Source organism: Rhopilema esculentum, chromosome 3, assembly GCF_057945365.1.
Source record: "Rhopilema esculentum isolate cy_ngs chromosome 3, ASM5794536v1, whole genome shotgun sequence".
NCBI lineage: Eukaryota > Metazoa > Cnidaria > Scyphozoa > Rhizostomeae > Rhizostomatidae > Rhopilema > Rhopilema esculentum.
Window position 1 is genome coordinate 4,771,427 of NC_142817.1, and position 27,735 is coordinate 4,799,161.

The 27,735-nt window shown below is 36.3% G+C and overlaps 3 protein-coding genes across 6 annotated transcripts in view; all 3 read left to right on the top strand.

The window, feature by feature from the left end:
* The first annotated feature begins 1,386 nt into the window (after nt 1–1,386).
* LOC148960503 (uncharacterized) lies at nt 1,387–11,512 on the top strand. Of its 2 annotated transcripts, XR_016144162.1 has the most exons (5): nt 1,387–2,029; nt 5,304–5,393; nt 7,883–7,933; nt 8,827–10,965; nt 11,171–11,512. XR_016144162.1 is itself a non-coding variant. In XM_089110833.1 (4 exons), the coding sequence occupies exons 1-4, from the start codon at nt 1,838–1,840 to the stop codon at nt 8,926–8,928; spliced, it is 435 nt and encodes a 144-aa protein (XP_088966959.1). In that variant the 5' UTR covers nt 1,387–1,837; the 3' UTR covers nt 8,929–11,512. The 2 variants fall into 2 exon arrangements, 1 of the variants encoding a protein (XP_088966959.1); XM_089110833.1 differs by having other exon boundaries at nt 8,827–11,512.
* A 2,277-nt stretch (nt 11,513–13,789) lies between these two features.
* On the top strand, nt 13,790–25,360 carry LOC135692450 (uncharacterized). 2 transcript variants are annotated; one of them, XM_065210573.2, is made up of 5 exons: nt 13,790–13,930; nt 15,278–15,572; nt 16,468–16,493; nt 18,465–18,603; nt 20,901–25,360. In XM_065210573.2, exons 2-5 carry the CDS (start codon nt 15,333–15,335, stop codon nt 21,024–21,026), a joined length of 531 nt encoding a protein of 176 aa, XP_065066645.1. In that variant the 5' UTR covers nt 13,790–13,930; nt 15,278–15,332; the 3' UTR covers nt 21,027–25,360. The 2 variants fall into 2 exon arrangements, with proteins under 2 accessions (XP_065066645.1, XP_065066646.1); XM_065210574.2 differs by having other exon boundaries at nt 13,816–13,935.
* A 153-nt stretch (nt 25,361–25,513) lies between these two features.
* The window catches only part of LOC135692442 (uncharacterized), a 33,934-nt gene continuing 31,712 nt past the window's right edge, over nt 25,514–27,735 (top strand). For both annotated transcript variants that reach the window (XM_089110763.1, XM_089110766.1), the window contains exon 1: nt 25,514–25,673. The gene's annotated coding sequence lies outside the window, so the exon portion shown is untranslated. The remainder of the gene's footprint in view (nt 25,674–27,735) is intronic.

The window sequence follows — 27,735 nt, forward strand, 5'->3', positions numbered from 1 at the left end:
ACAGAAGTATTGTTTCGCTAAATTGTCGAAACAATACATTACAGAAGCACAATTTTCCTAAAGCCGCTCACTTCTTCTTTTCGAAGCCCTAGACCTCTGGGTCCGCCCATGGGCTTCCCTTATTCCACTGTACACTGAGAGATTGATACTCAAGTGCCCCCCTGCTTCGGCAAACAAGGGTCACTGTAAATTTGCGGAATGGCGTGACTTGCTTCATTGAAATCCGAGAAATCAGAAGAATGTTGGGCGCGCCTTCTTAGTTCCAAGCACAGTGTCACGAGTTCCACGAGAGTTGACATGGGAAGCAAACAATGTAATCTTCTTGCGGTAATTATTGGCAAATGAATACAGACAGCTTAGGCCTTGTCTTGAAGAATACGTTTTTAAGATATTTTCCTTCAAATTAACTGTTTGATCTGATTTGTTTCATATAATTAAAAAGTTTGACTGCTAGAGTTGATTATCAAGGGACCTGCTAATAGAGATTTATCCAAAATTAAAACAGAGTGGTATGCAACAACGCAAAGGGTGGGCTTCCTTTGGAGAACGCTCTCAAAGACAACCCAAAAGCAATTCCTATGGCACATTTTCTCTGTTAAACCCCTAGTCTCAATTCTCATTACAAGCTTTTCCTAAATGGAGCCTTATTTCCTAACTTAAAAATTCCTTAATTTTTGACCATTTTACCAATATTATTTCCCAAAGGTCTTTGGTAGTTCCTTAATTTTGACTGCACATTTAGTTCCTATTATTGATAGAAACCGTGGCCAAAACCAAAAAGGCAAGAAATGAGCTTGGTATATATAAAAAATAATGTCATTGACTGCCAATGATTGGAGAAGGCTTCCTCAAAATTGAAAAATTCGTTGAGGATCGATTTTCGTCCTAAAAAGTTTAAGTTCCTTAAATGTTTCAGCATTCTAGAAGTTGCTTCCTTATAAAGTGCTTCCATATAAAGAACCCTGTAAAGGCCATTTTCTTTTAAATCTCTCCCATTTCCACACAAACGCGTAGTAAACGCATTCCTGTTGATAACGCCGCAGGCAATAAGATCTAGGTTACAATTTCGGCAATATTACCAATAGGCTGAATATTGCTCAAATTCTAAATTGGGTACTTTTAAGGAAGGTGTATGTTTCCAAAAGCTTAGGGAACGTTCTAATGTCCTTTTAAAAATGTCTTAGAAATTTACGGAGATCGGAAAAGACGCGTTATAAGGGCTGTTTGACTTACTCCAAATGAATACTCACGACAACGTAGAAAATGAAAAAAAAATAAGGAACACCCCAGTTCCCTGTCGTCCTCGGAACAATGTTATTGTTTAATCTACCTGACCTGGACGAAAAGCAATGCTCCACGTGACAACGACATGGCCGGAGTGGTGTCGATAGGCAAGGCGAGGCGGATAACTTTTTAATTAGAAGTTCAACAAGAAAAGGGAGAATGGACCGTCTGAGCCAATCATGTGACTCACCGATGAACAAACGACCAATCCCAAGATTGCGCTCATAAATAAAGTAGTCAATGAGAGTGGGTCAATATTTTAGTTCTTACTACGCATTGTAAACATTGCCGAAAACGTGTAACTACGGTGTATAAGCTGTGTTGATTCATAAGGCAGCCAAGAGGAACCACTGAATCATTAGTTTCTGGAAATCTTGCATCATTCAATAGGTATAGACTTTTATACCAGGATGAATTAAATGAATGGTAACATTTGCTTTTGCAAAGGCCAGTAGCTGAGTCGTAGTAGTTCAACATCATGGATCTCGTGACCACCGGAACATTTACGAACTCTTATACATTAAACTATCTGGCATGATATTTTTCTTTGGCTATGTCTACTGAGCCTTCAGTCGGAATAAACTCAGGAATATCACAACACAACACGGAGGGAGAGCAAGTCCAAGAAAATGAACTACCTAAGAGAGAGGAGCCAGTTGCCAGAAGCAGCGGTGAAGGAGAAAATACGACCAGTGTCCATGTTAATACCCCCGTCACGACGGTCGGGACCTCACCAGAAGTAGAGGTAAGAGCCCTTTTGTATTGATGCGTATACAAAATTGATTATCTTGTATAATATGGATGCAGCCGAGATTTAAGGATAAAGCTTAAATCAAGAATGATTAACACTGCAAATTACTTAAAGTAAAAAAAGTCCTAATAAATGCTGATTTTGATAAGTTTTTTCAAGAGAAATTAAAATACAGCCTCCCAAATTAGCAAACATGGATGGTTATATCATAGAGTTCCCGAAACTGAGTTGATTAAATTTGAGGTAGGGCTCTTCCACAAAAACGAAGAAGAATATGTCAGAAAGTACCAGATAATGAACATAATGTAGATTGAAATAATTGAATAATCGAATATTTATTACATTAAAGTAATATTTTAGTTTAAATATGACCAATGGATTATATATGACAGTAAAGTAATCTTTTAGCAATAGTAAAGATTATTTAAAACAATTAAAAATTATCGAACAGTCAAAATGTTCATTAGATTAGTAGAAATCACGAAAAGTCAGAATGCTGTATTCAGAACTCACAAAAATTGTAAATAAATTAAACAAATATATTATAAGAGTAATAATAATACAGTAACGTAAAATTGTCTATTACGAAAAGTTTCTCGAGCGTCAGCTTAACGTTATGTTACAAGACGTGTTGCAAAACGAATGAGTATTTGTCGATCACGTTATCATTTTTGCTTCTCATTCTTATGTTGTTTTTGCTTAACGGATCTGTTCGAGGATAATAAGAAAGCTCCTGTTTATATCACAATGATATTTCGTTCAAGTTAGGCTGTTGAATTCTATCTCTGTAAATCAATTCCATTTAAAGTTTAAAGCTCAGTTATGCACGAAATGCAATGGCTCCTCATTCAAATACTCTTCAAAGTTCAGGTTGTCCACGTCAGAGGAAACTAGCAACCACTAGAAGAAGTTGTTATTTATAACTGGTATTGGGTGTAGTTAGTGTTCATAGCTTAAATAAACTCTTGTCTGCAAAACTGCTTTGGCATTGTTCGATTTTTGCGATGATGGATGCCTGTTGGAACAGTGTTGTAGAAAATTAGGCCCTTCAAAGGATGTAACAAAACTTTAATGGTTCCCAGAAGTCTAGATTTTTTCAGGATCCAAGACATAAAAGTCGAACTCTTTGAAAGGTAATTGTTTCTTACCAATTAAAGAAATTTTTGTCTACATTTCATTTGCATTGGCAGAAAATAGATGATATTTGAAGGCACAGAAAAGGTAACTTTCCAAAACCTGGGAAAGAAGTAAGTTGCTCAAGAAACGGCAAATTTGCGAGTACCCAAAATGTTTCATTTTCAAAAGTAAAACGCGCCAGATATTTAGACTCAATGACACTGGATGTAACGTGGAGAAGAAAAGGCAATCCTGACCTTTTTTCAGACGCCTCCTGTTTCGATTAAAGTTGCCAAAGAGCATGCTGGGTATCCTTGATTACGTATAGGCATCGGGAGGTAAATTAAGCCTAATTTTAGACGGGAAAGTGCCATTCTGATTAAAAAATTTGGACCCATAATCCCGCACGTTTCTGAAAAAACGTGACCCATAATTCCGCAAACATGATTGAAACTACCCAGAATTCTGCAAAGCAAATAATCCCTTTTAAAGCGCAACAAAATCATCAAACAACTTTTGCATGACCTTTGCCCTCATTTCTAACTTGACATTCATTTTGTTAATGCTAAATCTCCCTCCTAATAATTTTGCAATATTTTCCTAAAATGGTACCCGTAAATCTGCATGTTTCTTCAAATGATACTTGTTGCTCCGCGCATATTCCAAAAACTGATACCGACAATTCTGCATTTTTCAGAAAAAAAGGCACCCTCTACCTTTAAACATGTTAAGGTACCCCCCACCCCCAGCCCGAGATATAGGCAGAGCTGTACGATGGCATTAAGCGTAAAACCCAGAGTGAACCGTCCTGTTTTATACACCAAATAGCGTAATTTGAAGTGATACATGTGCGCTCAGGGTGCCTTTTTAATTCTGCCTGGTAAGGAAATACGAAACCATTGCTCATTGACAAGGTTAAAAAGGAATCCAAAATATTTGGCATGATCGTGTCTCGTTCGTTTTCAATTACGTTTCACTATCATTCATAGTGCCTCAATCGTTCCTTGATACTACATCACTGCATTACGACATCTGAGTGACAGAAATTCTTGAGCTTTCAAAGTTTCAGATTTCTAACTTTTGCTTGCAGTATCAATATCAAGTAACTCCACAGACTAAAATTTGACGAACAGATATAAACAATTATTTGAATAGAGAAATAAATTAAACCTTAAATAAGAGAAAAATATTTGTACACTTTCGAGTCTTAGTAATTCAGTTCCTGGAACTTTTGACGATCTAAAGCAGGTACTGCTAGTTTTTACAACGTTCTGAACAAATAGGAAGAAGTAGTCAAATGCAAGGTTGTCAAGTAAGATGTCACGGAAGTAAAATGGTGCAAGTTTATCTTGAATCATTGGAATCTACGTTGCCTCTTAGCTACCCTGAGTACCACAGCCTTAGTGAAAGAGATGGTCAAACAGTCGAACACTCTTTCACCGACCTACTCTTCTCTGAGGCACTAGCACCCAGTGCACCTCTTAGTCATTGTTACGACATCCTAGTTGAGTGAACTATAGTGGATAATGACGCTGTTTGTTATGGTTTTTAAGATCTAAACTCGTGCAAGGGACACATATGGTTGGTTTGTTGTTTGTGTATGATTTATGTGATCATGACAATTGCGATCATCAAGAATCAACCAACACTCCATTTTCATTTATGAAAGGGGATTGAGGTTTAGGCTGGCTGTTCTTTCCAAAACGTAAAGGCTGGATTATCTTATTTTGTTATTAGATCATTTGGGTGTAAAAAAGTTTAAATTTTTACACAAGGCCCTATTGTACTGCAGAAAAACATTCGACAGTTATAGTGCAGGTATTGTTTAACATCAGCAAAAGTTTTACCCTTTCATACAACCTTTATATTTACAGCAACGTTCTTTCATTCTTACTTTTTATTGTACCTTAACCTCAACTCGTTCTTGTTTTGCACTAGACAAATTTTGAGGCTCTTGTTCTGATGAAATTGTTTTGATATTTTTAGAAATGTTTAATATTGAAAGATGTTTTTAAGAGTGTATTCCAAATAGCATCATGTAAAAGAACTTGAAGGTAGAATTATTAAATACTTCATTATGGGAGTTGCACTTTTCTTTAGGCATGGTCCCTACAAACTATCAATATGATAATTCTTTTCGTTCTTCATGTAGGGAGGGGGAGAAGAAGATGTGCTGCCAAATGTAGCTATAATTCGAAGACAAAGAGGAAGGCCTAAAGGAGCGAAAAATAAGAATCCGAAGGTATCTTTTTTATTGAGTTATTGTTGAATTTTCATGCTAAATAGCATACAGTTTCAATGAAATTCAATGAGTTTGAATTTTCCTATAAAATCAAGATACTGTCCGTAATTGAAACAGATGTTATTTACTCTCGAGCCTTTGATTAACTTATTTTCTGATAAACAAGATAGGACTTGAAGAACTGTCAGCATCATAGGTGCCCCTTCAAACCAGAAGTCCAGGGCGCCTTTGCTACGATAGAAAGTTGAAGAGTTCCTAGTTGCCACTTGAAAAAGAGGTTTGTACATATCAAAGAGAGACTTTAATTCACCTGCCTAGGCCTTATCAACATTTTATCGAAATCAAAACTAAGAACAGCGAATATTATCTTTAGAAACTTTTTCTTAAGGCAGCAAGACAACTTTTATTTTGCTATCTAAAATAGGGGGTGCGCCGTGCTGCACGATACAACGTGTTTGATAGCACAATGAAGAATTTATGTTTCATTATTAGAGGAGAAGCATGTCTTTCATATTTTATATTAAGAATCATCCACCACAGAACATTAGGCCATCTGGATTAATGGCTATGGTAATTGAAAGAGGAGTCTTTTCATACATCTCTAAGGGTATTTGAAGTCTGATTATGGCTCTACTGGTTGTATTTCGTTTTTCTTGGTTTCCTGTTAGAAGCCACACTAATTCTCAATTGTTCAAAAAGAGACTGGACAAACCTTTCAAACATTTAGGTTAAGGACAACAATTTTGTTGATATTGATCTTTTTCTTCCAAAATGATAAGTTTTATCGCTCGAAATAGTTCGCAACCGTAAATGTCTCGCTGGTAATGTATAAGGGATAATTGAAAAAGTCCCCCGTCTTTGGTAAAGGAATCCCCACAGTTCTTCGGTTTTCAGTTGGTTGTCACACGATTGGCGTGGCTAATCATGGTTTTTCTTCATTATGAAAGACAGATGGATCTCGTAATACCATGAAAGTAGAAATAGTCACGCGGACTTTGTAACACAAAGTGCTTTAATCACACGAAAATGTAAAATATTTGAAATTGAATCAGTGTGACCCAACCATGGTCTATTTCTAATCATTTTATTGTTTTATTCAAATCTATCCACGAGAGCATTGTTTTTCAAATCGGCAACCGGTATTCACTTTCAATCTAGTGGTTTCAAGAAGTTGAATCTTCAGACTTTGCGTGATTTATTATTCCAAGAGCGTTTGCTCGATTAGGGAGGGGGTAGAAATAATTTTGTTGTAGCCAGAAGATCTTGGCATGGCGACAGGCAGAACCTATTATTAGAAAAATTATGATATGCATTACCCCCGAAACCCTGTTAGCGTAAGTCTCTTTATGAAGTTTCGCAATGGGTTCTAAAGTAAAAGATACTGCTGTCTTATTGTACAGATTCAACAAAACTGGAAATAAACGTATATACAATGCCTGCCAAAAGTCTTGGAACACTGTAATCAATTTCCAAGGTCAGAATCAATCATCCCCCTCTCCCCTACAAAACAATGTTGGTTCACTATCAATTTAAATGATATTGACGGAAAAAATCAGTAGAATGTTTTTTGTAACAAACAACAATACTCGGATATCTACTATATCAATCGTTCAGAGTCCCAACTCCCCTCCCCTTTTTAACTGGGTAAAGAGTAAAAATTTCGAATTTTCATTAGCAGCAGTGAGATCAGCACCATCGAAAACCCTGGGGTAGGACAATGTTTTGATATCGCAGATTGCTGTTTTCGAGAAAATTTTCAGACAATGCCTGCCAAAAGTCTTGGAACACTGACATCAATTTCCAAGGTCAAAATCAATCACCCCCCTCTCCCCTACAGAACAATGTTGGTTTACTATCAAACGGGTTAGGATTGTAGGAAGCATTTTATTTTGCGCTTTTTTTATGATATTTCTCTAAATCATCAACATTGTTCTAGGGGGAAGGGGGCGGAAGAAGAAATTTTTTTTCATGAAAGGAATGAAGGATATCAAATGCAGTGTAAATTGCTGGGTGTTCCAAGTACTTTTGGCAGGCATTGTACGTACAGCTGTGGCAGTAGGCGTGGTAGGGCGGTGCCATGAAAATCTTTCCTTTTTTTATAATCGAGGTTCCTTGATACAAACTCTAGTATTGAAAGTAAAGATAAGTAGGGTTATAAGTTGGATTCAATTTTAAAACTTGAAAACTTTCAAAATATAATACCAAACTATAGTGCCTTCTTACATCGTCACATTTTAGCCCATGACTATTATCTCTTTCTGTACGATGATTCCAAAGAATCATTCCATTGGTCGGCTGTTCTCCAGGGATCAATAATGGTGCCAGTGCTGTTTATTCATGATAGCGTTTGCAAAAATCATACCGACAGGTTTTGATATCATCACTTCCTCGATGTGGGGACAGTACATAATTCTTTGTTCAATTTGTACTGGCCCAATATCATCTAAACAATAACTTTACTCTGCAACTAACATTTTTTTCTACTTTAGCCAAAGCCGCCACCAAAACCAAAGCGTCCTATTGGCAGACCGAGGAAATATGTAAGTATTTTTGAATTGTTCTTATTTTTCTTGCAAGGAATTTTTACAGCTAATGCGGCCTAGATTTTCTCAAAAAATGCTACATATAAAAGAGCCGCAAAGCCATTGTTAAAAGACAAACGGCCTATAGCAAATCCCTAACAAGAGAAGGGACAACCTAAGAAGATAGGAAGGTGAGAAACGTCTGCTGATTTCAGACATAAAAAAAAGTTTTAAGAATATAGGAAGCAAGAAGAGGATAAAGCGCTCCAAAGTTTATAACCTCTCGGAAGGAAATATGAATGGTGGGACAGAGTTCGTAAATTTGACAAGAAGATTTGCAAAGGGTGAGCCCGGGAACAGTTTCTGGTGTTTCCGACATGTCCCCAGGGTTCAGGTATAATATCTTTGGTATCCATGAAGTAATGTTCATGGGGGCTAATACAGGGTTTTATAGCTCTCGAAGACCTTCTACGCCCTTACTCCTTAAATCATTATTATTGTTATTATAAGCTCAGTGCATCGGTCCAACCACTTCTCTGCCTGCTAGCAACCATTTTGTAGATCGCTGGATCGCTGTACGACAGCCTTAACTTGTTTGTGTCTTCCAAAGAAAGAAGTAATAGACATGCCATCCAAAGAAAGAAGTAATAGACACGCTGGTTAACTTATTTCTGATCTTAATTTATCTATATCCACACAATGAGTATTTAGACGTCTGTTTGTCAAAAGATCATTACTGGTTTAAATGTCTTAGCCTGTGCTACAGAATGCGCCTGTGTTCAAGATCCCTAATTTTTAAGTTAAGGGTCTGGAGCACAGGCTAAAATGGCTCTGCTTTAATTCTTCGGAATTGTTCATCCCTGATATAATCCTTACACTGTTATTGAGTTATTGATTGCTCTTGTTTCTAGACCTATGCTTTGCAGACCAGATTTTCAAAGCAGCAGTCTTTTGCGAAGATCGAGCCTGTTACAGACAAACCACCTGATGACATATTTGAAGACGAGACTTGAAATGATATTAGTTGGTTGTGTTAGTGTAAGTCTAAAATGGATTATACGTAGAACATCAGAGACGACAGTTTGTCATACTGTAGAAGCTTGTTGGAAAGAAAGATTCTGTCCGTCTTTTGTATTGGCAAAGATTGGCAGAGCGAAGTTTGGAAAGATCTGAAAGGTAAAAATAGGCAAGGGTATAGTAACAATTTATAAGCTCATTAGCTTTAAGATCGTGACGACCTTCTGCTTAAAAAATAGTCTGTAGAAAAATGCAATTGTTAAAAATTATTGAATGTAGGTCCCTAGAAAGAATCCAAAAGTCTTTATTAGGGGAATGATAACTGTCAATTAATTGCCACACTCTATAGAGCACGTTAAACAGTTCAAAAACCACTGTTTCTTCACATTCTCAGTTCAACTTTGTTGCCAGAAGAATGTTTATACGTATGACTTGACTTGAGGTTGTTACGTAACGTTATTGAAACGCTTCATTTTTTATATAAATAGATATATTTTAATCCAATGATGGTCACAAGATGTTTATGACATTAACTGTGAAGAGATATTTTAAGTTTGGCCTCGTGAACAAAATAATTTTCCAAATAATCGTGAATGAAAAAAAAAGAGAAATAAGGAATAATCCTTATGTTGCAAAGAAAATAAATTAATTATAAGAAAGCACCTGTTTATGTCATAATCACGGGGGTAGTTATGATTTTTACTTTGGGGGTGGGGGGGACAAATTTTTTTTACAAACATGTAGAAATGACTATATTAAAAATAACGTACGGATGTAATGCACAAACATGTACTAACTAACACAGTCATAGGAAAGAGGGTTTAAAGACAACATGTGCACATCTTCAAACTCAGTATGACCCGCCAAAGCTTCAGTTAGGGGACCCTTTAGAATATTGGGGGGCCCAGGCTCCCCTGCCCCTCTTGCTACCCCCTGTTCACAATATTCAAATCAAGAAGGGAACGAAGTATTATTTTTCTAACAGGTTTTTTGCTAACCAGATGATATTGATAACGATGGAAAATTTGGAACTTTAATCCTTGTTCAATACACCTTATTCCCTTTACATTGGTTTTGGAAACATTTATGCTATCAATTTTTACGTTTTATATCTCTAAGCAAATTTAACATGGGTTTCAAACTCAATATGGAAGAGTCTTATTTTTATAAAATCTACCTAATGGATTAATAACCGAGATTTGTACGTTGTTAATTTGCAGCAAACCACATTATAGGCTGGGTTTATTTTAAAAAAATCTGCTGATAGCACAAATCTGAGTGAGTATCGTTGGATATGGTACTCATTGGTCCCATCAAGATCAGATAAATCTTTATTCATAAAGCTCGTATGTAGCTTGCTCGAGAAGTTGTAATGGAACTCGGCCGATTTTTAAATTCAGACCACCTTAACTTTGAATTTTAAGATATATTTTGAATAAGAAACCATCTCTGGTGAATAAGAAACCTGTAGAGGTGGTTCTGGGGGCCCATCTCTACCATTAGCCCCTTAGTTTTATCTATGACCATGACAACAAAGCAAAACTCAGATTTTGGGATAGTTGGAGGGTCATGGTGGCCAACCTTCTGATAGAAGATGGTACCTGATGATGATGAATTTGAATAAAGATAGTTTCATAAACTGAAATTTTACTTAGCTTGTCAGGCAATGAAATGCTGACTTCCTACGTCTAATAAAGGAGTGTCTTTAACACCCCCGAATGCAAGCAAGTGAATGGCAATGATGCTAACTATACCTTCTGTACAGCATTCAAATTTAGACCTGCTCTTGTCTTCACCAGTTTGTTTTTAACAATGCTTTTAGTTAATGAAAATTTCTTTATTTCATTCCTTTACATTCGTTTATTTTTAATCATTTTCACCATAAAGGAACATTTATACATTCAACTAGTCACATGGCCTTTTAATGGGGCTTCATTGAGGAAGGGGTAGTCTAGTACGAGTTCTTTTATAAAAAAAGTTTATAGACTATTTTCTTAAATAAAGAATCATTCCCTGGAGTAGTTGACACTTAGGTTAGAACGTCAAAAGGACTTACTGAGTGACTTATATGTTAGCTTTTTGTGACTATAAAAGAACATTAATGCATACAACTAGTCACATTGCCTTTTATGGGGCTTCATTGAGGAAGGGGTAGTCTAGTACGAGTTCTTTTAAGAAAGAGGATTATAGATTATTTTCTTAAATAAAGTAACGTTCTCTGGAGTAATTGACACTTAGGTTAGAACGTCAAAAGGACTTACTAAGTGACTTATATGTTAGCTTCTTGTGACTAGATCTCATGATTTAAATCGTGATTTGTCTTACGCATGTTATCAATAATTAATTATAGATGCAAATCAAAATGAGTTGTTAAAGTTTAAAACTGTTAGAAGAATGTTGGTTCTCATTACACTCTACCCTCTCTTAAAACTAATGTATGAAACAATCTCATAATGCTAATGTGTTACACAAAATATGATTTTGTGGAAGTTATAAGATGTATGTTCTTCATGAAACAAATACATAGATTAGATAAATGTATTTACCTTATACCACAATAAGATACTTTACCTCATTTGACCATGTTTCTGTTTTTGAATCTACGCACTTTCTTTGCCCTTTTTTATAAATTTTGGTTTAAAAGAATGGCTCTATCATAGTAGTTTACAAAGAAATGGTGGTTTGTAATTTCTTGTTCAACCATCACGTTTTTTGATCAAATCAACAATTTCTCATTTCAGTTTTCATGTTTTTTAAAGGTTTGATCTGCTGTTCTTGGGTGACGCAACACAATTCATCAATTGTTGAGTTGGATTAAATATACAGTTAGATTTCTATTGATATACCTGTGGGCATGCTTCTTCATGTTTATGTTCCTCAAGACATAATTCTCGGCCCCATACTTTTCGTACAATGCTGAGTATTGAACACATCTCGTTTGTTGACGGTAGAATCAATTCACATGAAGTTGCTTAGGGTGCATGTTCCAACACCCTTTGTGGATCTTTCTGATACGGATCAAGAGTGATACGGACAGGTCGTCGCGTTTACATTGCACCAGATCACTTTTGCCATTTTATTTCCTATTTTGCTCTTTTCTACTCTTATAGCCACATTGTTTTAGGATTTCTAGCCCCTCTGTCATTTAATCATCCCAAAAGTCCTAATAATCTCCACACAAATCCAGCTGCAAAATGCATGTGAAAATATTTCATTCCCAGCGTATCTATGGGAAGGAGAATAAATAGTACTGCTGTAAAAAGTAATATGAGCGAAATTTGAATAAATAAGCATAAATTAATGGAGGAGTTGTTAAAGGAGGAGTGTTAGTAATGGAGGTAGGTTGAATGTTCGAGGAAATATAGATAATTGAGATAATTTTGCACTTGCTTTTTATTTGACAAATTCGCTTAATGTTGATTTGTTTATATTCTTCGCCTGCTGTTTTCAATCCATAACGTTCTATATAAAAGTTTGTTAATTTTAATTCGTTGGATGGCATTCTTGGAGACGAATTGGAAGAAATCGCGTTTATTCTTCACGATGTTTTAATGTTTGATAACAGATGCAATGTTTCTGGCATTTTCTTTCTCAAGTTTTACCTCTTTGTGAGGGCCCTCATCAGATCAATGATACAGAAAATGATGCAAACAGCAGGCAACCAAATACACCCTCTCTCGACCAATTTCAATGTTGATATCTTTAACATTGAAGTACATATGCTCCAACTTTCAATGTGAGGCAGTGAGGGGTGTAGACGTTGGACTATATCAATATGTGGGTTTTGGTTTCTTTCTATGAGTTTTGGAAGTAAGTCACCAAATGGGGCAAGATGCTACTGCTAGCATTATTCGCTTCCCCCATCCCACCCAGTAGATAGAATTCTTTGGAGGATATTATTCAGATTACTTAAATTGCAGGATCATTAGAACGTAATTCATGTTGGGGGCTGTCCATTAAATTGCTTCCCATTCAGTACACTATTATAAAAAGAGCATAAAACAGTCTGGTACCTCCAACTACGCTGGGTTAGGTCTGCTTCGTCTCTTCCAAATAGGGACGCTGGAACGACCAAGGAGCAAGAGGAGCAGGCTACAGGGCATTTGAAAGATAGTTCCCAGCTTCTACTATTTTAAAAATTCTAAAAAGAGTTTTAAGGCACGAGGCTTTAAGGCGCAAACAATCGAACTTTTCTTAAAAAGTAGTTAAATTTTGCTCGATACGTGAGATTTTTTGAGATTAACTCTTTCAATATCCACGACTCTCAGACATATCCGAGACTTTGCAAATATGAGTTTTCCACGCACCCATTTTACTTTCCCAGTCTATTTTAGGCTAAAAAGTAAGTCAATAATTTTCAGGGTTAGTTCTAAGCAGCACCGATTGGGGGTATTGGATAATGATTGGACTTTGTGCCACACCCTTTAGGTGACTAGAAACTGATGGAAACACCCATTTAAAAAAATTAGTCTTCAATTTTCTGATAAAAAAAGAAGATAAAAACAACTTTCCTACATCACTTTGTTACTATTCAATATAAAAAAACGCATTTTTACTGAATGTAAGCAAAATTTACTTAATAATACGAAAATATTGGGGTCGCACCCCCTACACCACCAACACCTCCCCCCCCCGGTAAATCCGTCCCTTATCATTTGGTATCGAATCGAGAAATACCTTAAGAAACTGTAAGTAATAAAATAGGAAAAAGACAATTAGAAACTGGATACTATTCCAACTGAGTGTACTATAGTGCAGCTATATAAAATGTTAGAAAAAAATATTGGAAAACACATGCAGTTTTTCCATCTCTATGAGTTTTCCCCGTTTCCCTTGTTTCTGGCATCTTTAAATTGCCTCTTTTTCAATAATGATGTAATTTGGAACAACAACATAAATGGTGCTGCAGTTGCTGTAGTAAAGTACAGAATAACTTATCGAAAAGTTTAAGTTTCAAGTGAACAGCTGTTTTGCTGAAAGTAATGGAACGCTAAGACGGTAAGGTGAATATATATCTGGTAAATACATATGCAGTGTGATTTAATGTTTGTATGTTTTTAGCTAGGGCCCTGAATCTGTGCTGACAGTTTTGATTTCAAGTTTCGGTCTTCGGTTCAGAAATGAGCTTGAACCTGGTAAATAGACTGTGAAGTTTAATTTCCAGGAAATACTGTATTCTTGCAAATTTATGTGCTGACTGGATTTCAGTGCACATATTTTCGTGATTTTGTCTTGTAATTTAAAGGAAAGACAGAGTGCTTTAAAGCTTTAAACTTTGGCCTCCCGGAAATTGGAATAAGCTCGTTAATCCGTTGTTCAAGTAAGTCTTCACTCGCAGTTACAGACCCACCAAGCCTGGCGTTTTTTACGCGAGTCTCACGTATTCGAGAAGCGAGGAATAAAAAACAGTACCATAGAAACAATAGGGCTGATTAGGAAAGAACAATAGAACCCATGCATTTTGCAAACTTGACAGGTTCTACGATTGTTCTACGTAAACGATGATCTATATTTTAGCACAGATTTAAGAAAAATGAAGCTTGCTTGGAAAAATTAACAAAATACTTCATTAATGCATGTGTAAATGTAAACTTAATGTGTCTTGTCTTGAAATGCCTCATGCTTTCATGTATGTTTTTCCGATCTAAATTTTGAGCAAATAGCTGTGAAACATGTGTAATGCCTTCAAATGCAAGACAAAATTGACTGATTTCTCGCATATCTTTTATCCACATTCAAAATTCTGTTTACATTTCTATCACTTTTATAAAACACCACTAGTAAGTATCTGAAATAACACCTGGCTTCAACTTTTATCCTTTTGATTTACAATCTCTTTTGACCAAGAGTGGAATTGCATTCCAAGATGCTAAAAAATTATTCTGGACCTTTTCATAAAAACAGTTTCCTTTGATAGAATTCAGCAAAAATGGATAATGCGAATGGGATGGAAAGTGGAAAAATGGGAATTACTAACTGTGTCAGCAGCATCATTTCATTCCAGTCTGTCCGTGGAAATGCATTGTGATCGGTTTTAATCTTTTGTGCTCACAGTTCTGAAATACATGGCTTTCTACTCCGAACAACTTGCTCATAATTCTATGTTCCCTAATAGCTTGCTCTTAGGTCATGTCCTTGCAGGTCATCTTAAGATAAATTCAATTTTTCAGATATCTCTACAGACTGTCTGGACTTTAGGAAGGAGGAAAATTGTCTTTGTGACTAGAAATGAGTGCTCCTTATTGTATATAATTTTTTCATATTGCTGTAGCTTTTCCCCATACATATATCCTTCTTTGCTACAATTTATGATACTCTATGATACAATTGAAATTTTCATTTCAGGGATCCAGAGTTAGTTGCATAAGAAGTCTTGTCATGTGACAAAACACAAAGAGCAATGTCAGAGTTGCAAAGGAAGAGAGAAAAATTTATATTGTATGGTGTGACAAAATTACAGATGGTTGATTCAACTACTGTATCTTCAACTGAAATAGACAGAGTTTTTTCTCCTACAAAGATTATCACCACTACAAAAAGATATATAAATCACAACCACAGTGACAATGGTTTTAATTTCACAGTTTATGTAATTATACCCATAGCAGTTTTGCTATTTCTGGTGTTTTTATTTCTTTTGGTAAGTATTTCTCTGATGTTTGATACAATTGTGAACTTTACTAACACAGCTTTTAAGCTGATACTTTTAACCAAAATTATACTAGCTCTGTGGGTTCTGACACAGGTTGGAAAGTGGGGAAGGGGGGGGGGGGGTTGGGAATGGAAATATTTAACATTCATAGAAATTTTTTTTGGAAAAAGCTCTATTGTTTTGCAAAGCAACATGGCCCCCAGCCATCCTTCATCCGAGACCCGTGTTCTAAATCTTTATCAGAGTTAGTAATATTTCAGGAAATGGGTTGGTTCAAAAATGTTATGTAAGAAAACAAGATTTTTTCTTTTGAATTTTACATGCTGTTTAAAAATAATAGTTTGAAATATGTGATAGCTTATTTTCATAGCATTATGACAAGAACTATTGCATACCTATCAGTAGCTTAGAAAGGGATGGTGGGGGGGGGGGGGGCTGGGGGCAACTTGATCATCAAAAGTGCAGAAAGTTGGTGTTTCAGAAAAAGACAAAAAATGGTGTCTCCCTCTGGGTAGAAATGCTCCAATCATTTTTTACCTTTTCAATTTGCCATCTTGGTTTTGACACTGGAAACCAGTACATAAAAAGTCCGAATGAACAGCAACTGGAACAACGAAAGCACAGAGAATAAGGGGACAAGTCTGTTATTACTACAAATTGAATGGTGTCAGAATTTACTCCCTTAAAGTCAGAATCATTCTTGTAATGTTTTATATATGATAAATTATGATGATTTAATTAAACGGAATATTCAAAAATGTTATGGACCCTCTTTTGTACTGGAAAAACCTTAACTTTCTCTTAGTAGGGTCATGAACCCCATTAAATTTTCTTCTCGTTACCTAGTTGCCAAATAATTCTTTGCTTGTGTTTTTTATTTTAGATATTCCTAGTACGACGAAAAATGAGGTATGGTATCCCGTTAGTTTTGTCTGTAAATTTTTACTAACTTTAATGTATGTTAATCTCTCTGTGACCAAATCTAAGCATGATTGTTCCTGGTCTAGGCACTAAAGCACGATTTAAAGTTTAGCCACCGGACTAAGGCACGTAGAATGGTTCGATTCCTGTGTTGGTTGAAAAGAGTGGTGGATCTGGGTTTCAACAGCTAGACGATTTGGTTAATCAGTAATTTATATTATGACCGGTTTAATGTATTGGAAGGAAAACTGAAACCAATGTTTAATCCCGTCAAAACTGATTATAATGGAAAGGCTGGGTCAGGTCAGGACTGTAAGGATAGATATTGTGTTTCTCTGAAGTGTAGACAATATGTGTTATTCATCAAGGTTGCAGTAGGAGTTTTTATATTTTTGGAAGTTGGGGGGGAGGGGGGGTTGGTGGTTAATCTGCAAGGTAGCAAAACATTCGAGATTTTCTGAGAAATCTCTCCCCCCCCCCTCCGGCCGCCGCCGTTTCTTCTTATGTATTTACCAATCTTGGAGTTTATTTTTTGCTTCTGCACTTAAGTTTCAATATTAGTACCATGTAAATCGAAAAATTTGGAAAATTGCATGATATCATTACCAGTTTTGCTTTCTGGTATAATTGGCAAAGTGGCAATTACCACCAGTTCCCTGTGAAAAGCAAAGCAGAAACAACCGTTACGAGCTGTTTTTGCGATAGTTGGAGATTAAAATTTACAAGAATTAAAAAAATACATGCACATGCAGCCAACCAGGGCCTCAGACTCGAAAAATTGTTGCTCTTCCTCATATTTTTTTCTTTGCTGTGTATCTTGATATAAATTGAAGATATTGACATGGGTGGTTAAAATGCATCACTGCCACGCTCTGAACAAGGCCTTTTATTTTGCTAGCCACTCCTCACGAAAGGCTGCTCATGATCATGAAGCTCGTTTATAGTTTTATTGAGCTCCAACACACAGTTTCAAATCATTTGGCAGATCAGATCCATTTGTCAGAGTAATCACCGACTTGGTAAACCAGGAATGTTTCCATTTCAGGTGCTTTGTCGGTGAAATATCATACTTGTCGGGGAATAAATGATGACTCACTTATTTTGTTCTCAAATGGAGCCTGAACACTCCGCTTGAGCACAAAGCTAGCGATTGCATTTATTTCACCCTAATGATTCAAGGACAAATTAAAAACAACCCAGCCTCAAAGTTTTGGAAAAATTGAAAACAGCCAGCCTGAACTTCAATTTTACTGTTCTTAGAAGAATAAGCGTGTAATCAAATGAATTGCCATTAATTTCTAGAACCAAACTTTCGCGTTTAGATCAAGTAAAGGTGTCCGTTTTTGCTTTTTTTGATCTTTTTAAATATCAAACATTTCGTACGATTGCGAAAACCAGAGGTAAAATCGTTCCAGGAAACACTTTATGCCAACACTCTAAGTACATGATAGGCCACTTTGCCTTCTCAACTCTCAGTGAAAACAAGCGCGTTCAGTAGACTTCTGTTATAGTCACACCAAACTTCCTTACAAGCTTTGCATATTTGGTTCTAAATTGCCTATGACTGTAGCCAGCAATGTGACTTAAAGGGGAATCAACTTTACAATTTACAGTAGACTCTGGTTACAGTAAAACCAACGTTGCTTGAAAGTTTGTGACTGTAAACAGAATGTGACTGTAAGCGGAGCTGAATTGAATAGTTTTGTGTATTTGGTTCTAAATTTATTTGACTGTAACGGGTAGTGTTACTTTAAGCGGAGTGACGACTATAAGCAGAGTCGACTGTACAAGCAGAAGTGAAGTTAAAAGTGTCCAAGATAGCTTAAATTGCACAATATGCTGCCTTTTTTTAGTGTACACATGATGATATATTGATATTCTTTATCAGATTTGTAAGACGTTATTTTAAGTGACTGATATTGACGAAGTCATTTTCTAAGGGTATTTTACTCCATGTAGGACAAGACGACTGCAGCGAGATTTCTCGCCTCATTATGGTTATGATCATAGCGAGGCAGAAGTATTCGATGGCTATACTCAGTTTGCTGATGGGATGGGTAGTCTCGAAAGAATGGCGCAAGAAAGAACTGGAGCCAAGGTAGAATTTCAGCCTTTTATGTTTCTCCCGACTCTCGTATCTATGAAAATAATGAATTACCCTTGCAAACTAAACTGCTAGAAAGTAGAATATATTGCTACTTCAGAACTTTTTTCATTGATTTCATTGCTATGATTCAACTTTTGAAATTTAATTTCGAAGTTTTCTCTCATTACCCATAAGGTAAAGCTGCCTCCTTAAGCAATTTCAGCATTATCACCTTAACTTTTTATGCTTCCGGCTCCGGAATAACTGGGATGGGTGGAAAATAATGTGAAAGAATAAGCGGAATGGGTGAAAAATTCCCCGAATCCCAATAAATGTTTGGAATAGCCATAGTGAGATATGTATGATAGCTACTAAATTTTATTAAAGGGTGAATGGCTAGCAGTCCCTTTAAAGTCGAAGCAGAAGGAATATAAACACAAAACGTTTTTCTTTAAAAAGAAAGGCAACATATTTATAACATAACAGTACAATAACAACATTCATTTGTAGTAGTTTGTTTACTCCTTCTTTTTGCTCTCAATGTTCTTTACCCTACGACTAGCTTGTTTGTATACACCTTTGCAGTTCTCAATACACGAGGTTGAAAATGATAAACAAGTGGTAGGGAATAAGGATGTCTTTAGATTATTTTCAAAAAAGAACTAACAAGCGCGGGGGGGGATGTCTATCCTGGAAGCTATAGTTGTCACCTTAGCTAACTGTTTTATATCCTGGATGGTTTATGATTTCCCCCGGAATATCCGGATGGTTTATCATTTCACCTGAAATTCAGCTAGAATACCCAATAATGTTCGTTTTTTAGCTATTTTATATTATAGCTAGTTTTAGTGGTGGCGCCAGAAATCTTCCGACAGAGGGGTTGGAGCTTCCGACAGGGGGGCTAAAATGACTAAAATAAGCAGTTTTCGTACGCTATTTTGTCAAATTTGCTCCGACAATGACCTAAAATTTTCTCCGATGGGGGGGGGGCTAGATGCTTCCAGCGGAGGGGCTGTAGCCCCCCTAGCCCTCCCCTGGCGCCACCACTGGCTAGTTTTCCAGCTGAAGTAAAGCAGGAATCCTCTTTGCAAACATTAAAAATCGACGTATGTAATTCTGTTGCAGTATATGGAGAACCCCCTTTAAACCAGCCTTTGCTGAAGGACAACCCTCCTTAAATTAGCTGCAATTGAAAAAAAGAAATAAAAACGTTTTCTAAACATCGTATAATATGGTTGGTATAACATGATCTGAACAATTTTCACTGCACTTTGCCTTCTGAGTATGGAAATTTTGATTAAATACTTGTAAAGAGAACTGATCAAAAAGTGGTTATGTAGGCTCATCTGTGTGGTATATCTAAAGCCCCTTTCCTAAGATCTTCGTAGCTTTTCTGTCATATGGCTATATGCAAAAAGTAAGTTTTTCTGAGAATGGATTAATACAATGGGATTAAAGTTCCAAAACTGATGTTTTTCATGACTGTAAGGAAACAATTGTTAAGGGTTCGCCTTTGTATAAACCTCAGTGCATTTGAATTTTGCAATGGAACTCAATGACACGACGTTTAGTGGAAATATGGAAGCCAAAATTTCATTCAGTGTGGTCTTGGTCTTCCCGCTTCTAAATCGTGGCAGCAAGTGTTGGTTTCGATCATTTGCTGTATAACCAAAGATTTTTGAAAAGCTTCTTTACCTCATCGAATTTTGTGCTCGGTAGCAAACTTGTCTCGTTGTAACTTGAGACAGTCTGATGGAGAGTTTACTGGGTATTCTTTTCTAGGCCTTCAGAGGGGATGAATTAGAGGAGGTAGCTCTTTAAAAATGTTACTGGATAACTAAATGACGTAACAAGGTTATTTGCACACCAAATACGCTATAGAAAAGCATTTTGTTTAGTCTCAGTGTATCTAGAAACCACCTTAAAGAATACAGTTTTCAAAGTCTTCTAATATTTAAACTCGGCTGCATCTCAACGAAATAACCGTTTTTCTCCATGGTAGACTGCCTCGTTCATTACCTGAAATTGCGCCTGTTGTCTGTCTTATCCCTCCATTTAACCGACAGCACTAATACCGCTACACTGGGTGCCAGAGCCTCAGAGAGTCAAAGGATGAAGAACGGGGGAAGGAATTGCGAAGGAGGATGGAACCCCTTTCCTCTTCCATTCTCCTTCGCATTTCCTTTCCCCCGTTCTTCATCCTTTGACTCTCTGAGGCTCTGGCACCCAGGGTATAATACCGCCTTCTCTTTGTACTCATATCTAGCAATGAGTAAAACCGTCTTAATGATGTATTTTTGATTTTGCAGATGCTCAGTCCAGATCGAAGTGAAAAATCATTGGAGTCAGTGGAAGTCTCCACGATCTCTAGCACAGACAGTAAACCAGCTGGGACCTCTTCTCCAAAGAAATTTGTAAATAGCCTTTACATATGAATATTGAACTGTAATATGAATATTTTCACGCTTTTAAAGAGGACAGACCCTTCTACTTCTGCTCCTCTGGATTTGCTTTAGAACCTATTTTTACACTTAGTTTTAAGTTTTAAGAAGTTTTGAAAAACGTAAACCCTCACTTAAGAAGCTTGAAATGATTTTAAATAGTTTAAAGGCAGAGAAGCTAGAATCAAATGTTTTAAGCACTAATTATCACCAATTTACAAAACATTTTCGCTTTTCAGCCTTTCAAAAAAACAATATTAGGCTGCTTCTTCGATTCTGGTTGAAACGTCACACAGTATTTCCTACATTGACCAATCAATAGATATTAAATTCGACAAGGCACCTTTGAAGCAACTAAAATAAAATGAAATATTGTTAAAAATACTCCTTGAAACAAAATGCATATTTTCTTGTATTATGAAGAATTATTATCATTGCCGGGAAATTATGTAAATCTTTAAAGCCGCTTAATAATTTTTTGAACCCATACGTCTTCGTTCATAAATAGAATTTACAAATGCAGCATAGCTATCGGGGTTTTGTTGTTTCTTTCTCCACCGATGTTGAATTTGTCTATCTTAATTATTGCCAAGTGATATTTCACAGTAAATAATAGCGAAATGGTGATATCATAAAAACATAACTGATAAAATAATTGTAACAGTATGGTAGTATATAATATAATGATATTTTGCATGTTTAAACTTTCTAAGCAACAATGTGCTGTTATCAACGAATGATATTATACGATAATGCGCTATCCATTTACAAGGTTTTTTCAAAGTGCTACTTAAAATTACAATAATACGCATAAAAATTTCCTTTAAAATTTAACTTACAAAGGGCTGTGTCTGAATATAGTTTGATTTTGATATTTTCAAACATCTTATAATTATTCTTTAATCAATATCACAATAGCTGAGGTCATGCTCAGAAATAGCGCCATAAATATTACTAAGAGCGCATTTTTCCAAATTTCAAACATAACTGTGCTTAATATTACTTTTAAAGAGGAAGAATTCGCCAACCTGTCCAAGGAACAGTGGAAACCATTCTTAGGTAAAAGTTTATCAAAAAGACAGAAAATAATATTATTAATAGTAACAAGATGACTAAACTAAGGTTTATTAAAAAAGGTAGGTTTGCTAAGAATCTCAGCTATCTATATCCCAATTCCAACTGAAAAACTCCATGCTGATAGTACTATTTCAAGCAGCGGACCCCTCACTAGCTATTGAGCTCAAAAGCAAAGCAAAAGGCCTAATAGAAATCGAGAGATTGGTTGAACTTTTTCAAACTTAAGTGAAAATTAGCCTGTGGCACTATATTGCACATGACGTCTTTCCTGGCAATTCTGTGTTTGTGGTATAGTAACTGCTCTGAAACGGAGATTTGGCGAGATATATTATTATTGTTATTATTGTTATAAGGGGGATTTCCAGGACCCATTTACGGCCAAGTTGGTGAGCCATCCTTTATTTTTCCGACAAGTTTGAGAATTTTCCGACTTAGCACCTCAAGATGGCAAAAAGAACTCGTCGTTTTTGCAACGGAATTTTATGAAGGGGGGTCACACCCCTCACGTCCCCTTTGACGACGGTCCTGCCCGCAGCTAATCCCAACTTTCACTCACAAGTTTAAATAGCCTCCACAGTATTGCGATAAAAATCACCGGTTAGGCCGAGGTGCAAACCACTCTATAGAAATCTCGCACACCTTTGGTAGAAATCCTATTGTTTTACCAGAAAATACATATAAATCCTTTTGCTTTGCTGGAAATCTCTTCCAATATTTTCTGGAAATCTGTTTTGATTGCCCCTCAATTCAGTCTATATTCCTCACATCTTTTTTGCAGAATATTGATATGCAATCTATTCCTTTTTAGCCATTAATCACCCCATTATGACCCGTTATTTTACTGACCAATAATTCACCATTGTTTTAATCCCTTTTCTTTCGGCAAAATCAGTTCCTGTCGCACTATCTTACTTGATTTTGTAATATACTGTAATGTTTAGACAAGATCAACTCTGAAGCTGGGTGTTTGCAAATCAAGAACTTTAACAAAAGGCTAGATAAAACAAGAGTAAATATATTGCTCAAGAGGAGAATGGCTAAATAACCAGATGTCACGAAAGAAAATGACACAGGATGGAAAGAAAATGATTGGTAATGCTGAAAGTTTGTTAGTCCAAGGATGCCAGAAATTTTGACCAAGCTTCCCTTTTGCTCAGTTCTCTCTTTAAGCATAGAGCATGTATTTTTCACAAAAGAGTAACTTTCTCCCTAAGTACATTCCATCATTACCTTCCAAATATTTTTAAAAATACTTAATTGTCAATACCTCAGCACAGCCACGTCATTCATCAAGCCATCCATTCCTTGTCGTTTTTACAGACCCACTTTGCTTGCCTGAGTTCAAGATCGTCGAAATGTTGTTTTAAACATAAACAACATAGCTTCAGAGCAAAATTGGTTAATAGCAGTCTCTAGAGGCGTACTTTGTGGGGTTGTGTGGATAAGCTGGAAGGTACTAACAATTAAGATGAGTGTCCTAAAGTTAAGTCAATAGAGATTTTCTTCTCCAAGCTAGCAAAAGCAAAGTGCCAGCCGTCAACGGAATATTGCTTTCATGGTACAGATTGACTGTTTAATTATTTAACTCCAAATTTAAACTTAAATTTAATCTATGTCTCAATAAATTTCATTTAAACTAAAACATATTTTCCTGGCGCCACAACCTTTTTAAAGTCAAAAGAGATCAGACATTTCAACCTGAAAATGGCTTTGAAAATGTAAACATCTCACAACATACTACTCGTTTAGTAAGATTTTGTGAAATGTTTGCTTTTTTCAAAACCATTTTCAAGTTCTGTACTGCCACAAAATTGTTCACACCTCAACCTTCCGGAGCGGGGGTTGTTATTCTGTAGTATATAAGAACATAAGCTACAAGCTTCACAATGTTTTGCACGAATGAATAAGACGGCGAGTTTAAATTTATCGCCTGAAAGATAGATAAACGCTAGGGTACAAACAATTCTTACAGCTAGGCCTTATAGACGCTGCTTATAATCAGTTAACATGGTATCGTGTTTTTATAAATGTTCTCATCATATTAAGAAAAAATCAATACACCATCTTGGCTGATTATTTAGGGTAATCAGTCTCTTAAACCCTTTCTCATACTCACTATCCTCATACCCTAAGCTATTCCCTCTGTAATAATTCAAGCGGTGGGGAGTAATAGCGGTTGCAGTTCCAATCTGCAAAATATGAGAATATTTGTTAACTATATGAGGATAGAATATTTGTTAACTTTAATATTTTGTAAAGAAAGAGGAAGAAGTATATTTGGGTTTCAGTTTGAACAGGAGTGTTGAATATCGTGGCATTTTGGTGAAAATGTTTTCATGTCATTAGCTTAACTTAGTTGAACGGTGACATGAGTAATTTTTGTAGAAAATGTCAAACGATGAAAGTCAAGGTTAATGAAGGAAATTAGAATTAAGTTTGAATTTCCAATTCTGAGAATGGAAAAAAATCAGCATTCTCTGTTTTGTCACCCAGCTTTGAATTGGATGGTTGTAACTTATTATAAAGAATAACACCATCTCTCTGTATTCAGGTCGGGGGCGTTATGATGATCAATTTCTAAGGGGACCAAAGAAGCTAATCTATTTCCTACATATTTTCTTATAATTCTTTATGAGCAAAACAGTTTACTTTCACTGTAAGCCTATTGTTATAAAAACTTTCCAGGATAATTTTCAGACTAATTCGACAAATTTCAGAAGATGGGATGATAGCCCCCCTTCCTTCTGGTCACATATTCAAATACTGGGGCGGGTACCATATTCAAACCATGATTCAAACAAACTTGTCACATGACCTTGTATGCCATGTTGACATGTGACTGAGTTAGACGCATGCGTAGATCATTATGTTGGCTGGCAACTCAACGATTGCATTGGATAATGGCGGTCGAGATGAAGGAAGGAGAGTCGACTATTATCGATTGTTTTGCTTATTTTATCAATCCAGGATGAAATAAAGCTGACATACAAAACACAGCTGAACTTCAAAGATTATTAAAAGTTAGTTCATCGTATATTAAGCGTTCGGTAGCAGTTCTGATAGCTGTATTATCACTGTCTATATTCTCTCACAGTGAAAGGAGGCTTGTACAGTTCCAGTTGGTTTATGATCGTTAGTACTTCACCATCATCTCGCAAGCAAGTTGGAAAAATTGAACAAACAATCTAAGTACAACTGTCATAAATACTGGTAATAAGTTATGTAGATATTTTGTTGGAAACTGCTCGAAACTGTCTATTTTTTCAAGATTTTTTCCACACGTGTCAGGCCAGCCAAACTTTTGCGGACTTACAGTCACCGACGTTTAACTTGTATTCCTTATTATCAAGCTTCGCATTAAAGACACTTAAAGGGCTCTTTCTGTTGGAAAAGTCTGCAGATCAAGCACATTTTTAAGTAGAAAGTATAACAAAGCAAACTGAACTACGACTGTTTTAGGCCGTAGTTGATTTCGTGCTTTCTTCGATTGAACTTTAATGGCGCCCGTGGACATTGAGCGGTGCTAGTGAATCCGTTTGTGTTCAAACCTCGGAAAGTTTCAAGGTATGTTGAGTGTTTGTGTTTATTGTTACTGTTATTCTTTCTGTATTTTACTGAAAGCGGTAAATTCTTCACGGTAATGCGATGACTCAGAAATTAGTGGCGAAGTTTTATGCTCAATCGGACAGAAACTACGGCTTTATAGTTTCCCATTATGTTTTTCTTATCGAGCTATTTTAAATTTGATCTTGATTTCCGTCAATCATCCTGTTTGAAATATCGTTTATATCTTCACTTTTACAGCTCTGCTGCAACTTTTGAGTAGTTCCGCTCCAAAAACCAAATTGGCAAGGTCCCTGAAAGTTAATGGGAGTATCATCAAATTCTTGAGAATCAGAGTAAAACTGGCTTTTCCAAGGCAAAACAACTTTATTTGCAAGTTTGATAACTTTTAAATGGCAGTTTCACTAATTAAAGTCGCACCCTCTTGAAGAAACGGAAAGGAATTAACATAGAGTTAATTTGGACACATTAATGTAAAATTTTGTAGTTTGTTTACCCCTTTCGAAACAGCAAAGTAGGGATGAATTTTTCAAAAGTGTTTTACGCGCCATCATGATAAGCCAATGATTAATTCTCGGTGAATTCTGTTTGTTTTGAAATCTAGCTCTTGTAGTGTGCGAGTACTCTGAAAGCGATTCAACTTTGTTGTTATTTTCGTTATGTTTGAATTCTTGTTTTACTGGTGGGTTGTTTGCCATAATTGGCTATCCTAGTATGTATTCTTCGGTAATGTCGCAATGTTCCGACTTCAATTGATACTTTAATTTGTAGTTCATTGGAGAAAGGGCCTAGCCAGTTTCAAGAGAGGGACGAATTTGCGACGACACTTGTTCTCAAGACCTGTTGAAATTAACGTTAAATATTTTGAAGTACGCGGAATGATGTAACATGAAATATACGATATATTTGTTTTGGAATATTAAATGATTGGTTTCCAAGGCGAATGTTTGATCTAAGTGTTGATTGAGGTTTTTGAAGTCATTTGATTCATCTCAAGTGTCAAATGTTTTGATACTAGATATAAATTACGCTCGACACTTCTCTGGAATTATTTTTGGTATCAAACACAGCCAGTTTGTCATGTAGTATTGCAGATTGAAAGTACAATTTTGAGTTACTTAGATGCGAACTTCTTTAAAGATTTATCTCCGAAGAGATCGAGATGCCACCAGTTTCGAGGCCGTGATCAGTCGTGAACATGCAATATTGCTCGATCACAAAGGCGCGGAGGGCGGACGAAGGACCAGTTGGTCTTGTCCTGTTGTTTTGAACATCGTAGTCACTCGAGTTTTGACTCAAGCAATGCCCTTTCGAATCCTTTTGCTGTAGACTTATAAATGCCGACAAAAAATCTAAGATTATTTTTGCTAGGACTTGGAAAGGAATCGGTCGTAATGTCAAAGCATGATCTAGGTCGACGCCTTGATGATTTTTCAGCGCAGCTGTTACTCAAGCCAGGTTGAAGTTCGTAGCCTCCCCTATCCGAATTATCGAAAATCACAATAGCACCAAATGCAATGTTTTGAAGGGGCCCCGACCAGTCACTAGCGAGGTCAAGTGTTTTGTTTCGCCTCACTTCACACGCCCTCTTCAGCCATCTCTTATTTTTCGTCGTTTTGTTCGTGGAAAATGTGTTTTTGTAGATACGGTCGGCTTTTCAAGCGTCGTGCTGTGAAAAACCACCATTCCATGATGTTTCACCGACTGTTCACCGCAAATTTCGCTTGTCATAGGCAAGTTATCTCGATCAAATTACAACATTCACAATTGATTTTTCGCTTGGTGCACACCCATAGATCGCAATGACACGGTCGATTACAGTACCAAAAAGAGGCTCGCGTACAATGGCGGTGTCCCTAATAATATCTTGACTAGTTGCCACCGTACGTTTGGTTCTTTTGAATGTTTCGTCAAGGGAGCGAATAGTTTTAGGCTTCTAATTGTTCTGTCTTGCGAAACAATTGTCACAATTTAGCAATAAATTATTGATAAGACTTTGATAACTTAAATGCTAGAGATACTTCAGCCTTAGGCCTATTGTTTCTCTTGTTTCTATTGTCCT